The following is a 15,775-nucleotide window of genomic DNA, read 5'->3' on the forward strand; positions in this document are numbered from 1 at the left end:
GGTCTTGGGAATATTTAAGGCTAAGGTAGGTAGATTCTCGATTAGTAAGGGAATAGAGGGTTAAGGGAAGGCGACCGGAAAGTTGATATAAGGAATGTCTGGTGGCTCATGATCATACATGATCCTGTTGAATGAAAGAGCAGGCTGAAGGTGCCAAGTGGCTTACTCCTGTCTCTGTTTCTTACGGTCTTATTTATGGATGGGCAATAGATGTTGCCCTTCATAACGATGCTCACCCCATGAAAGAATTTTTTAAAGATTAACTAGAATTTTGTAGATGATGGAAAGACTTTAACTAGTTAGGATATGAGCTACTTGTCAAAAAATACCAAACTAGCCTTTCCCCTGTTAAGGTAGCCAAAGCCCTGAGAACTGAACAATCTCTCAACCAAGAGATCACATTAAAGCTCTTCAACGTGCGTCATCCAATTGTAAATAATCATAGATAATTAAGCAACTAACAGGAGAAAGAGACTCCAGAAGTATAACGTGAAAAAATATATAGGAGAAAGTGAGAACTGCAGATGCTGGAGATCAGTGTGTGTGTGTGGTGCTGGAAAAGCACAGCAGGTCAGACAACATTCTGAGGAGCAGGAGAATTAGTGTTTCGTGCATATTCTTGATGACGGGCTTATGCTCAATGTCGATTTTCCTGCTCTTCGGATGCTGCCTGACCTACTGTGAAGAATATTTTTCATGGATGCGTTTATTTTGGCACTGAATTCAGTTGACCTGATTATTAATAAATTATCTGTACTGAAATGTGAAGATTGTAGTTGATGTATCAATGGATGTTTTTCAGTTTCATGAAAGAATTTTGAATGCGTTTCACTTTTGCCTTGTTGCATTTTGTTTCCACATTTTGTGCAAATTCCTTTTGATCTAATAAACAGACTTATGGCATAATTTTATTGGTCCTAATTTCGCAGGCTGAGTGGAATTGGGTGTTGGGATGTTGATTGTTTCTATGATTCCTAGCACAATTAATTAATTCCTGTTCTCAACAGTTGTTATCTTGTACAAAGTAGTCAAAAATGGATTTCAGACTCTTACTGCACCACCAGTCCCCCCCCCCCCCCCCCACCCCCTCCTCGCTGTCCTCTTCCCACCCCCAAAAAACGACAGGTGATTGAAATTTCAGAGTAAACCACTTTGGGCTGCCTTTGGGCATTCACTTGTTTTTGATAAGTTATAATTTGTCTATTGGGAATCTGTGTTGAAACTTTCAAGGCATCCAGTCAGTTCTTGATCTGATTTGCAATTGCTGACTCACTGAAGATAGTGGATTCAAGACGTGTTGTTTCCTGGTTCAGCTTTGCCAATTAAATTATGACACAGGATCACAATGGAGAAGGTTTTCACTTGAAATTGGCAATGCAAAATTCAAACCTGGTGCAATTTAACGTAGTTTTCCCCACTTAACCAGTTTATGTTGCTTAGTTATCTTTTGAGAATTTTTGACAAGCTAGCCTTAACATCTAAAATATTATGCCAACCACTGATTCATGGCATTAATCTCTGGTAACTTTGAATGCCCTGTTGTGTTCTTTAGGTATGAAAAGTAGCTAAATGTACAGTATAGTGATGCTTTGTTGTTTAGTAAAAGACAAAAGGCTTTTCTACTTCACTGTTCTTTATTACTCAGTGTTTATTTCTTTTTGGTGTCTTTCTTCAAAGTTTGTTTGAACCAAGTCACTGACAAAGTGGTTAGTCGGCAGGCACTCTTAAAACAAATGGAGTTTTAATCGATGTAACAGTGAATCTTACTAGGATTGGTGATTTAAAATGGTGAGGCAAATAAAAGCCTTTCAATAATAATGCATGTCATACCCAAATTCTGCAATGAAACAATGAAGTCCTTTACAGTAAAACAAGTCTGTGTTAGCAGCTAATGGTGAAATCTATTATCACTACGAGACCGTGCCAAGGAGCAATGTTGTGTTTAAAGTAAAATGTTCACAGAAGCATCTAAATCTCTGGCTGTAATTAGTCTATCAGATTCGATGTTCACTTTTGAATTCCCTAACCTTTTTATTTTTTCACTCTTCTTAGAATGTCATCAGAGGACAAAAGTGTGGAACCTTCTGACCTGGGACCGCCACCTCTGTCTGCTGCCCTAGTGACTGCTCCTGTTGGTAGCCCTGTAAATAACGACAAACGACCACGGGGCCGACCTCGCAAAGATGGCACAACTCCTCTACAGAAGAAGAAAAAGTAAGTGAAACCTGCAAAGTAATTGGCACCAATGAAATTAAAACATTATTTATTTGCAATAGGTTTGTGCTGTGATGTTGAAGGCTCTTAAGATATGGCAAGTAATATTTTGACTGTGTTCTTAACCTATTAAAGTTTACATGTATTGTAGTCTTTTTTTTTGAACAATTCGTGTCAGAGGACAGTGCAATGACTTGACAAATATTAATTTCTTTTTGCACTCTCCATTTCATAAGAATTCTTGGAAATAAATCTGTAGTATTTTTTTCTCTCCTTGAGATACTTTGATCAGTAATTTTGAGCCCTTGTATCATATAGATCTTCAATTCATATGACATTCTAGTGTACTTGTCACTTGACAGTAAAGAATATAAATATTGCTGAAAAGAGGCATATTGCCAAAGCTTTTCATCCTGTACTTATCAGGATGAATGCAAGAATGAAACGGTTCAAATAATCACAGCAATTTATACTACAGGAAATAAATTTGTGTACATTGTTGTGACTGTTTGACATTTGTCATTTTTTGGTTTGACATGCTGAGTGTAGGATGTAAAGCTTTGACAACGCATTTTGCTTTTCAGCACTACTCTCAATTATTTTGGGTAAGGTGAAGGAGTGTCTTATTTTTCATCTTGTAATAACAGAACATACTGGTTGATGGGTAGGATAACCATCCAGTTGGTACAACAAAAGGAGAAAATTTATATTCAGTATTTCCAACTCAATGTGACTCCTTTCTCTTTTTTTTCCTCATAAATTAGGGAATGTTTGTTATATTAATGTATTATGTTTCATCCTTGTCATTGGGTTTATTTAGTGTGATTGCATCAGACTTGAATGAGGTATACACAATCCTGAATGGTCTTGATTGACAAGGTTAGTATGGAAAGGATATTTCTGTTGTGGGTTAGCACAGAACTAGAGACGTTGTTCAAAAGTCGGGGGTTACTTTTAAGGCAGATTATATTTTGCCATCTGAGGGTTGTGAGATGTTTGAACTATGACTCAGAAGATGGAGGTAGATGGTCGTTTCATACTTTTGAGGTGGAGGTAGATAAGTGCTCAAAGTGTAGCGCTGGAAAAGCACAGCTGGTCATGCAGCATCTGAGGAGTAGGAGCGTCGACGTTTCGAGCATGAGTTCTTTATCAGGAGTGAGGGTGTAGCCCAAGGGAGCTGAGACACAAATGGATCCCCAAAAGGATCCTTCCACATCTGACAGAGATTTACCTGTACTTCCACATACGCCATTTGCTGTATCCATTGCTCTCTGTGGTCTCCTATATTGGGAAGACGGGATGCCAACTTGTGGAACATTTCAGAGAACATCTCTTGGGGGTCACGCACTAAACAACCCCACCGTCCTGTGGCTAAACACTTCAACTCCCCCTCCCACTCCACCAAGCACACTCAAGTCCTGGACCGCCTCCACCACTAAGCTCTAGCCACCTGAAGCATGGAGGATGAACACCTCACCTTCCGCGTTAGGACCCTCCAACCACATAGGATCAATGCGGATTTCACCCGTTTCCTCACTTACCCTCCCCCCACCTTATTCCCAGATCCAACCTTTGAACTTGGCACTGCCCTCTTGAACCGTCCAACCTGTCCATCTTTCTTCCCTCTTATCTGCTCCACCTACCGCTCTGACCATTACCCCCCCCCCCCCCCCCCCAACTTCATCTACCGATTGCATTTCCAGCCACCCTCCTTCCTGCTGCTGCTATCCCCCTAAATTTATCTCTCAGCTCCCTTGGACCAGCCCCTCATTCCTGTTGAAGAACTCATGTTCTTCAGATGATGCCTGACTGGCTGTGCTTCTCCAGCACCACACCTTTTGACTCTCAACTCCAGAATCTGGAATCCTCACCTTCTCCTGAAAGATGAGTGCTGCCAAAGCAACTGAGTTTCTCCAACAGTTTTTGTTTTTGTTTGTGCAGAAAGATTAATTTGTGGTAGGCAAGTGAATTAAAGGTCATTGAGACGAGGTGGGAGTAATAAGTTTTGAAATATAAGCAGATCAACTGTGATCTACTAAAGACAAAGCTGACTTGAGGGGCCAAATGACCACCTGCTTTAATTCAAATGTTTGTATAATGTAAAGAGATAGTATATTTAAGCCAATTTGTTGTACCAGTATGCTGTTTAGATGATGATCTCCAAGTTGCTCAAAGAATGCCATTATTTGTCACAGAAGTGCGTCAGTTTCCTCTCCTCACAATGACTTATGGTGAGTGTTCCATAAGGTTTGGAGTATCCTTGTTTTGAAAACTTCGCAATTGCCATACTAGTTCACTACATACAAGAACTCTATGGTACATCAGTCGTAGTAAAAATTGTCTCAAGGTGCTAATAGGAAAATTACTCAATAAAATGTGACACCAACGGGGCCATTAACCAAAAAGCTGACCAAAGAGGTGCCATGAAAACACATGTTATGGCCATTGTGTCTGCACTTGTTGAAAAAAATAACTTGCCCATTCTAATCTTGCATTCCAATGCAAGATCTGTAGCCTTGCAGATGCAAATCCAGGTTCGTTTTACATGAGTTGAATGCTTTTGGCTCCATTTATCAACCTGGGCAAGGCATTTCATATGCCCACCCCTGGGTGTCAAAGATCTTTTCTCCTGTCTCCCCAAGACCTCTCTGCTCCTCCACCTTACTAAGAGCCCTACCGTTAACCCTGTATTCCGCATTCTTATTTGTCCTTCCAAAATGGACAACCTCACACTTGACAGGGTTGAACTCCATCTGCCACTCCTCAGCCCAGCTCTGCATCAAATCGAAGTCTCTTTGCAGTCGACAACAGCCCTCCTCACTATCCACAACTCCACCAATCTTTGTATCATCTGCAAATTTACTGACCCACCCTTCGACTCCCTCTTCCAAGTCATTAATAAAAATTACAAACAGCAGAGGACCCAGAACTGATCCCTGCGGAATTCCACTTGTAACTGGGCTCCAGGCTGAATATTTACCATCTACCACCACACTCTGACTTCGACCAGTTAGCCAGTTTTCTATCCAACTGGCCAAATTTCCCTCTATCCCATGCCTCCTGACTTTCCGCATAAGCCTACCATGGGGAACCTTATCAAATGCCTTACTAAAATCCATGTACACTACATCCACTGCTCTACCCTCATCCACATGCTTGGTCACCTCCTCAAAGAATTCAATAAGACTTGTAAGGCAAGACCTACCCTTCACAAATCTGTGCTGGCTGTCCCTAATCAAGCAGTGTCTTTCTAGATACTCAAATCCTATCCCTCAGTACCCTTTCCATTACTTTGCCTACCACCGAAGTAAGACTAACTGGCCTGTAATTCCCGGGGTTATCCCTATTCCCTTTTTTGAACAGGGGCACAACATTTGCCACTCTCCGGTCCCCTGGTACCACCCCTGTTGACAGTGAAGACGAAAAGCTCATTGCCAACGGCTCTGCAATTTCTTCTCTTGCTTCCCACATAATCCTAGGATATATCCCGTCAGGCCCGGAGGACTTGTCTATCCTCAAGTTGTTCAAAATGCCCAACACAACTTCCTTCCTAACAAGTATCTCTTCTAGCTGACCAGTCCGTTTCACACTCTCCTCTTCAACAATATGGTCCCTCTTGTTTGTAAATACTGAAGAAAAGTACTCATTCAAGACCCCTCCTATCTCTTCCGACTCAATACACAGTCTCCCACTACTGTCCTTGACCAGACCTACCCTCGTTCTCGTCATTCTCATATTTCTCACATACGCATAATATGCCTTGGGGTTATCCTTGATCTTTTCCGCCAAAGATTTTTCATGCCCTCTCTTAGCTCTCCTAATCCCTTTCTTCAGCTCCCTTCTGGCTATCCTGTATCCCTCCAATGCTCTGTCTGAACCTTGTTTCCTCAACCTTATGTAAGCCTCCTTCTTCCTCTTGACAAGACATTCAACCTCCCTCGTCAACCAAGGTTCCCTCACACGACCATCTCTTTCCTGCCTGACAGGTACATACATATCAAGGACACGTCGTATCTGTTCCTTGAAAAAGTTCCACATTTCCACGACATCCTTCCCTGACAGCCTATGCTCCCAACTTATGCTCCTCAGATCCTGTCTTACAGCATCATATTTACCCTTTCCCCAATTGTAAAACCTACCCTGTTGCACGCACCTATCTCTCTCCATAACCAAGGTGAAAGTCACAGAATTGTGGTCACCATCACCAAAATGTTCACCCACTAACAAGCCCATCACTTGTCCTGGTTCGTTACCAAGTACCAAATCCAATATGGCCTCCCCTCTGGTCGGACAATCTACATACTGAGTTAGAAAAGCTTCGTGGACACACTGCACAAACACCGCCCCATTCAATCTACTTGATATAAAGAGCTTCCTATCAATATTTGGGAAGTTGAAATCACCCATGACTACTACCCTGTGGCTTCTGCACCTTTCCAAAATCTGTTTCCCAATCTGTTTCTCCCCATCCCTGCTGCTATTGGGGGGTCTATAGTAAACACCCAACAAGGTGACTGCTCTTTTCCTATTTCTGACTTCAGCCCATACTACCTCCAAAGGGAGATCCCCCTCGAACTGCCTTTCTGCAGCCGTTATACCATTTCTAATTAGCAACGCCACCCCCCCTCCTTTTTGTGTTGTCTGCACATTTCCCAATCATGCCACTCACATTTAAATTCAAACATCTGCAATCAAAAGCAGAGGTCCCAACGTTGTGTCCTGTGGAATGCCACTGAAAACTTCTTAGATATGCAAAAGCATTCATTGACCTTCCCCTTTTTGCTGTTGTGGAGCCAGTTTTGGATCCAACTTGCTGTATCCCTTTACGTTTGTGATCAGTCTGCAGTGTGGGACTTTGTCAAGTGTGTTAGTAAAATCCATGGAGACAATATCGACTACACTGCTCACATCAATCCTCATCATTTTAAAAAAAAATCAATTTAGTCTGTACCTTACCATGCTGGCTACCCCTGATTAACCTATGCTTTGAACGATCAACTATCCTGTCCTTGAGAATTCATTTCAAATATTTTGCAGACTTGCCAATTGAGCATTGTCTGGCCTAACTCTTGCACTCTTCTTGAGTCATTTAAATATTTTATTGAGCACCTTAGGAAAACAGATGTGAAAGTCATAGTCACAGGTGTACAGCATGGAAACAAACTCTTTGGTCCAACTTGTCCATGCCGACCAGATAACCTAACCTAAACCCATTTGCCAGCACTTGGCCCATAACACTCTAAATCCTTCCTATTCATATACCCATCCATTTGCCTTTTAAAAGCTGTAATTGTACCAGCCCCCACCATTTCCTCTGATTAGCTCATTCCATTCATGCACCACCCTCTGCATGAAAAAATTGCCCCATTGGTCACTTTTTATCTTTCCCCTTTCACCCCAAGTTCGGTTTCTCCCCACCCTACCCCAAGGAAAAGACGTTGTCTATTTACCCAATCCATGCCCTTCCTGATGTTATAAACCTCTTTTGAGGTCACCCCTCCGCCTCAAAGGCTCCAGAGGAAATTGCCTCAGCCTATTCAGCTTCTCCCTCTAGCTCAAATCCTCCAACACTAGCAACGTCCTTGTAAATCTTTGCTGAACCCTTTCAGGTTTCGCAACATCCTCCTAATAGGAGGGAGACCAGAATTGCACACGCTATTCCAAAAGTGGCTTAACCAGTGTCCTGTATGGCCGCAACATGACCTCCCAACCCCAAACTCAATGCTCTGACCAATAAAGGAAAGTATACCAAACGCAGCCTTCACTATCCTATCTACCTGCGACTCTACTTTCAAGGAACTATGAACCTGCACTCCATGGTCTCTTTGTTCAGCAGCACTCCCCAGGACCTTACCATTAAGTGTATAAGTCCTGCTCTGATTTGCTTTTCCAAAATGCAGCATCTCACATTTATCTAAATTAAATGCCATCTGCCACTCCTCAGCCCATCGGCCAGTCTGATCAAAATCCCATTGTAGTCTGAAGTAACCTCCTTTGCTGTCCACTGCACCCCCAATTTTGGTGTCATCTGCAAACCCATTAACTATATGTTCTATAGAAAAGTTTCAGAGTTTAGGACTTGATTCCCAGTGGTGCAAAAAATTAAGATTAGGGTTGGTCAAGGGGCTAGAATTAGAAGAAAGCAGAGTTCTTGTAGAATTGAATAAGGTTAGAGACAGGGATGTCGCCCACAAGTGTTTTGGAACAGTGAAGTCAGGCCTGGATGAAAGTTTCAGCAGCAGAGGAGCTGAAACAAGTTTGCCACAAAGTTGAATTCTGATAACCTTCAAGTTTTATGCACCTAACATGACACTTGCCTCCTGACATTTTCCTCCCTGTCCTGAATGTATTTTGTGATAGTGAATATCTTCTTCTATTATATTGTCAGCTTTCTATGTCATATAGTGAGTCTAGAGTGTAAATTTTGATATGTCATCCCAAAATGGCAGTTGTATACTGACTGGATTTCTAATCTGCATGTGTGTGTGGTTTTCAACAGGGTAACTGGTGATCCTTGAAAGTTGAAAGCTTTATTTCCTTTTCTTTTTCCCTTCATCTGCTTTCGAAACCCATGGATTATAGAACCTCAAGATGAACTAACTTGCTCCAACCCAGGATCAAACCTGAAATGTTCCTAGTTAATATGGGTTCATGTCCAAAAACAGAAAATGGTGAAAATGCTGTGACAGCATTTGAGTGTCTCCTCTCCAGCTTTGCATTCTAGCCATTCATTTATTCATTATTTCTGAGTAAAGCAAGATATTAATGCTCGAGAAACTAAATTAGCTGGTAATTTGATTTGTAAGTTCTGATTGAGTTACTTCTGCTTTGCACCAGAGAGGAGTCTTTGTGAATTTTAAATTTTTTCATGCTTGTGGCGAATTGTCTTTGAAAGAGAACTGATGTACTATTTACAGATTTGGAACAAGCATGGTCTAGGTTGCAGATCCAACTATTGCCAATTGAAGTTGCCTCTGAGCATAGCTTTCCTTATTTTTGTGTTTTAGATTTCTTCATTGGTAGATGTGGTTTTCCTACAGCTCAGGTTGACGCTGCACATGAATTCTGTTGCAGTAAATTGTATGACAAATATAATGGAAGATTATCTTTATGAGGAGAAAACAATATTTCAGTTGACTCTAGGATGATTTTTGAAACAAGTGTAGTTTTGATCTGATTAGGTTTGGGGTAGTACAGGGCATTTATATCCTCACTGTTTGAAAACGTTATTTGCCTCTACCTATTCTTAGATTGGGCTGAGTGCATTTTTAATACAAAATCCCCCTTTGCTTGCTGTTAATAATGTGCTTTTATTTCAGACTCTGAGCATTCTTATTTGCAATGCCGTGTCCATGCCCCACATAATTTGTCATAGCCTATCAATTTGACTGGCAAAATTAAACCATGTTTTTTACGGATTTGTGCAGGGGGGTTATAAATACCCTGGAATTAAGTTGACATTTCAGACGTGTCTGAACGAGGATTAGTATAGGTTTTATGGTGAGGAGCTCATCGTTTGATCATTTGGGTTCCAGTCCGAGAGGTGAAGTTGTGATGGTTAGATCCTTTTCACAACCTAGTGCTGTTATGTGCTTACTGAACACACAGTGCAAATTTTCCCATGAGCTGTTTCCTAACATACAGATCACAACCTTCAATATTGTAATATGTAAAAACACTGATTCATTGGGAAGAGCTATGATTGTTTACATTTTGCTTAGTAACTCATTGCACTAGATGGGGAGACCATTGCTATTGAAGATGTAACAATTTTTAAGACTTAGAATACCTGATGTACTGGAAGAGATTAAGCTTGCAGCATAAATTGAGGATCAGATGAGTCACGCACCCTGTCAATTCATTCCACTTGTATGCCAATTCTTCCAAACTAGCTTACGTTTTTTAAAAAATGCTATCCTGACCAACACATTATTTAAGGTTTCTGTCTGAGTTAAAGAAGTTCCCCTTTATTGTACTAGCTTACGTTTTATTAGAATAAGCAAATTTCCTAGTAATGACCTTTTTTGCAAACATGCTTTCAAGTGAAATAATATTGCTTTGCCATGTCTTTTATAATTTGATCTTCAATCCTTCCTATTGTTCAAGTGCAATCAGTCTCTTTTATTTTTGCTTTTTCTTGTACACTTCTCCGATATATGCGTGTGCTTTCTCTAGCATGAATCCTCCAAAAATTAAGATTCTACTTGAAATTGTCATCCACTGCTTGGAACTGTAGAGTAATATCAGTTGACTCCTAGACTGTTCTGACCTTTCATTTCCTAGGTTTTTTCAGTAAGGACTCCATGGTGTTTTTCAAGTAAGAGTATGGCGCTTTCCTTCCTACAATACCAACATGTAAACTGGTTAACTGGCCACTTATCTCATTGCTTTTGTCAGACTTAACTGTGTACAAAGTGGCTGTCCTATTTATTAATCTAATGGCAGCCACGTTTTATCATAATCAAAAATCTTTAAGCATTCCGAAAGATGCAGTAAGGCATTCCATGTATAAGTGCATGTTCAGGCTTTGTGCCATGCCTGATAGCTGAAAGCGGATTATGTTACAGGCCAGCTAAATTTCGACCTGAAATCTTGCGTGCATCTCTTTGATAATTTTCTTTATTAGCTAGTTTATTTGTGTTTAACCAAATTTGGAAGTGATTCTAGAATTCAAGCCTTTTGTGTCAATTAGACATAAAAGGAAAATTAAGCATTATTAGGAGAATTTGATTTGGGGTCCTTTGCTGTACATGCCCCATCTGTGTTGATGTTGCAACTCTCCTTGGTGCAATTGTGCAGCTTTATAAAATAAAAATAAATTTAGATAATGCCTGTCATAACCTCAGGGTATTACAATAACCTTTTTGAAGTGTGGGAAATTAGCAATTGATTTGCACCCTGTAAGCTCCCACAAGTAGTAATGAGGTAATGAGAAGATGTACTGTTTTAATGATGATGATTGAGGCAAGGGGTGTACTTGTTTGAAATACTGTCTTGCAATTTTTTATGTTCTCTTGAGGAAGCTCACCAACTGAATTTAACGTGTTTTGCCAACTGAGCTATGACTGACTGGCCTAACTTTTGTCAGGGGTTTTCCCAAATGTTTGTAAAAGTGCATTATAGGGAGCTCTACCTTCTGCTTTGCCTGTAATAGCCTCAAAGTTATCAAGTGTTATTTTGTCTTCTGAATTCATATGGGCTGTTTCTTCTTCAGTTGGAAGCGATGTCATTATTTTCCATGTAATTGTTGCACTTTGTACATAAGTGCGTTAGAATTACCTGAGTCAGTACTGAGAGAGATGACTATTGCTCAATGAACCTGAATAGAGAACAATGTGATCTCAACCATATTCTTCCTCAAAAACTAATAATAAGTCCATTAGTAGCAGTTAACCCACCACCACAACCACCTACGATTGCTCTGTAGTCTCCTCCATTATACACTAAGATGTACTCCATTTTGTCTAGGTCATTTATTAGTTGTAAGCCAGTTCAACTCTGAAATATTTCTATAGTATTGGCTTTAGAAGATGTTTGAGAGAGATGCTTAAATTATTTCACTTTCCTATTTTTGATTTAGAATTGATATGTTGAGCCAGGGCAATGGTTTGAATACTATTCATTCATGTTTTGTCAGTCCTGGTAAAGATTAATGAAGTCATCCATGTGTGGAACCATTGGAAATGGAGAGATACTAAACAGATATTTCATATCCGTTTCATAATGGGCAGCTCAGTGGTTAGCACTGCTGCCTCACAGGACCAAGGTCCCAGATTCAATTCCAGTCTCGGGCAAATGTCTGTGTGGAGTTTGCACATCCTCCCTGTGTGTCCGTGGGTTTCCTCCGGGTGCTCTGGTTTCCTCCCACGGTCCAAAGATGTGCAGGTCAGGTGAATTGGCTAAATTGCCCATAGTGTTAGATGCATTAGTCAGAGGGAAATGTGTCTTGGTGAGTTACTCTTCGGAGGGTCGGTGTGGACTTGTTGGGCCGAAGGGCCTGTTTCCACATTGTAGGAAATCTAGAAAAAGTTTTTACTGTGCAGGAAGAAATAGAGACTAAGAAACTCGGGGTAAATAAATATTGATGTCTAGAAAACAGTCCACATTACAGAAGGTGCAGGACTTAAATGTGAAGGTGAATAAATCTTCAGGACTTGATCAAGTGTATCCCATGATGTTCAAGTTAGGGAAGAAATTGAGGGCTTCTCGCAGAGATTTTTTTGTATCATCTATTGCCAGAGATGAGGTGCCAAAGGACTGGAGGGTAGCTAATGTTGCGCCTGTACTTAAGAAAAGCTGTAAGGAGAAGCCTGAGAACTGTAGACCAGTGAGTCTGACGTCAGTGTATGGATAAGTTGTTGGAGGGGTTTCTGAGAAAGGATTTACGTGCATTTGGAGAGTCAAGGACTGATAAGGGGTAATCTGGATGGCTTTGTGCGTGGGAAATTGTGTTTCGGAAATTTGAGTGTTTTGAGGAAGTAACTAAAAAGATTGAAGACAGATGTTGTCCACATGGACTTTAGTCAAGTCTTTGACAAGGTTCTGCATGGTAGACTGATTAATAAGGTTAGGTCACATAGCATTCAGGGGGAGCTTGCCAATTGGATACAAAATTGGCCTGATGGTAGGTGACAAAAGGTTGTTTTTTGGACTAGAGACCTGTGACCAGCGTTGGTCTGCAGGGATTGGTGCTGGGTCCACTGTTGTTTGTAAGTTGTATAAATGATTTGAGAATTTAGGAGGCATGGTTAGTGAGTTTGCGAATGACACCAAATTTGGTGTTACTGTGGACAGTGTTATCTAAGATTACAAAGTAATTTTAATCAATGATCCATTGGGCTGAGGGGTGGCAGATGGAGTTTAATTTAGATAAATGCAAGGTATTGCATTTTGTAAAATATACAAGGGCAGGACTTATCTGGTTAATGGTTGGTTCCTGGGTTGTTTTGTCAAACAGGAGGGACCTTGGGTTTAAGGTATATTGTTGTTTGAAAGGGGGTGAAGAAGGCATTTGGCTCACTTGCCTTCATTGTTCAGACCATTGAGTATAGGAATTGGTACGTCATGTTGAGGATATGAGGATGTTGGTGAGGCCACTTTTGGAGTACTGTGGAAAGTTCTGCTTGCCCTGCTCATGGGAAGATATTAATAAATCGGAGAGGATTCAGCAAAGATTTACCAGGGCATTGCTGGAAATGGAGGGTTTTGAGTTATAAGGAGAGGCAGGAACTACTTTCACTGGAGCTTAGGAGTTGAGGAATGACCTTTATAGAATACCTACCAGTGTGGAAGAAGGCCCGTTGGCCCATCAAATTCACACTGATGCTCTGAAGAGCATCCCACCCCTACCCTATCCCTGTAACACACACCTAACCTACACATCCCTGGATACTTTGGGCAATTTAACATGGCCAATTCACCTAACCTGCACACCTTTGCACTGTGGGAGGAAACCAGAGCACCCAGAGGAAACCTCAAATGCAGAATGCGCACAGTCAGCCATCTGAGCTTGGAATCAAACCTATGTTCCTGGTGCTGTGAGACAGCAGTGCCAAACACTCTATCACTGTACCAATGGGCATGGATAAAGTGAATTGTGAGGGGCATAGATAAGGTGAATAGAAAAAGACTTTTCCCTAGGATGTGGGAGTTTAAACTATGGGCCATTTTTAAGGTGAGAGGAGAAAGATTTAAAAGGGAACTGAGGGACAACTTTTTTGCACACAATAGTTTGTGCATGGAATGAGAACTGCCAGAGGAAGAAGTAGATGCAGATACAGTCATACCATTTAAGTCATTTGGACAGGTACATAAACAGGTAGGAATGATTGAGGAATATGGGCCAAATGCAGGCATATGGGTCTAATTTTGTTTGGCATGGACGAGAAAAGTGAGGACTGCAGATGCTGGAGACTAGAGTTGAAAAATGTGGTGCTGGAAAAACACAGCAGGCCAGGCAGCATCCGAGGAGTAGGAGAATCGACGTTTTGGGCATAAGCCCTTCTTCATCCCTGAAGAAGGGCTTATGCCCGAAACGTCGATTCTCCTCCTCGGATGCTGCCTGGCCTGCTGTGTTTTTCCAGCATCACATTTTTCAATACATGGATTTTTCTGCAGTCCTGGTTCCAATTAGCATAATTAACAATCCATGTAGACTTGAGTTGGAACTAACTTGACATTATTCATTGAAAATGCCAATCTGGTGTGCATTAGGATTTGAGTTTGACATGAGTTGCATTTCTGGGCCTGATAGGACAGTTGCCTTAAAAGCAAAATGTTGTGCATGTTGGAAACCTAAAATAAAAATCCTAAAAGGTTGGTGATTCTGTGGGTTTGCAGCAACTGTATAAAGAGTAACAATTAATGTTTTAGGTTTGATGAAAAGTCACGACCCTCCTCTCTTCACACATGCTGATTGACCATTTGAGTATTTCCAGCATTTTCTGATTTTGTGTTGACCAGATCTGATTTGCTTAATGCTGAAAAAGCATTCACATTTTAAAAAAAAATACAAGGAAAATACTGCTGATACGGGAATTCTGAAGTAAAAACAAAGTGTTGGAGAAACTCAGTCTGGCAGCAGGTTGTGAAGAGAAAAAGTGTATCGAGTCAGATATGGCTATTCTTCAGAACTTAACTGTTATCTTATATTCATCTGGAACACCAGTAAATGTAAGTATCGGTAAACTTCAGTTCTGAAGAAATCATACCAGACGTGAAACTTTAACTGTTTCTCTGTCCACAGATGCTGACAATCATAGTCATAAAATCATACAGCACCCTGCACAGTTTCTTGAGCATTCACTGTATTTAACACAGTTTTTAAAGTAGATGCAAAACCTCTGTACTGAGTAGTTTGGATTCAGAATGCACTGCCTGGAAGTGTGGTGGAGGCTGGTTTAATTTAGTCTTTTCAAAAGAGAAGTGGATGATTTTATATACACAGCATGGACGGTTATGGAGAAAAGGCAGTAGTTTGGCGCCAAGTCACAATGCCTACACCACCACCTGCACCATAACACTTCTGTGAAAAGGCTTGATTTTTAGGAAAATAAATGACTATGGCATGACCTGGTAGAAGTCTTTATGAAAGAGTTTGGTAAAGGTGTTACCACTTGCGGTGAGACACCAAAGCTGAGAATCATAAATATAAGATAACTAACAAATCCAGTACAGATTTGAATCCTTTACATGTAGAGAGTTTGGAATGTGGAAATATAGTTGAAATGATTATTACAGATACATTTCATGGGAAGGTAACCAAATGCAAGGGAGAAAAGAACAATGGGTCATGCTGATAGGTTTGGAGGAAGAGGGTTTGAATGAGGCTTGTATGGAATATAAACACCAGCACGGATTAGGTGGGCTGTTGGCTACGCATTCTGTATATTTAGATGTTTTGGAGTATTTGGGTTGGGAGAATTTTTCAGTTAAGGCATTTCCTTCCTTGGAGCTTGAACTCTTATGGCTATACTACTGGCAACGTTACTTGGAATTTTAATTCTTTATTCTGGCGGGGCATAATTTAATGTATCTTTTGGATTTTTACTCCGATGACTTT

General features: G+C 40.8%; 1 protein-coding gene across 1 annotated transcript in view; it reads left to right on the plus strand.

Annotated features, from left to right (window-relative positions):
- The window catches only part of kmt2ca (lysine (K)-specific methyltransferase 2Ca), a 403,624-nt gene that overhangs the window by 101,783 nt on the left and 286,066 nt on the right, over positions 1–15,775 (plus strand). Inside the window, exon 2 of the mRNA XM_087987768.1 lies at positions 2,053–2,214. Within this exon, the coding sequence (XP_087843894.1) occupies positions 2,054–2,214 (161 nt within the window). The 5' untranslated portion in view covers position 2,053. The remainder of the gene's footprint in view (positions 1–2,052; positions 2,215–15,775) is intronic.

The sequence above is a fragment of the Chiloscyllium plagiosum genome, unplaced genomic scaffold, assembly GCF_037043375.1.
Source record: "Chiloscyllium plagiosum isolate Xiang-an unplaced genomic scaffold, Cpla_swu_hap1 HiC_scaffold_5, whole genome shotgun sequence".
Lineage (NCBI taxonomy): Eukaryota > Metazoa > Chordata > Chondrichthyes > Orectolobiformes > Hemiscylliidae > Chiloscyllium > Chiloscyllium plagiosum.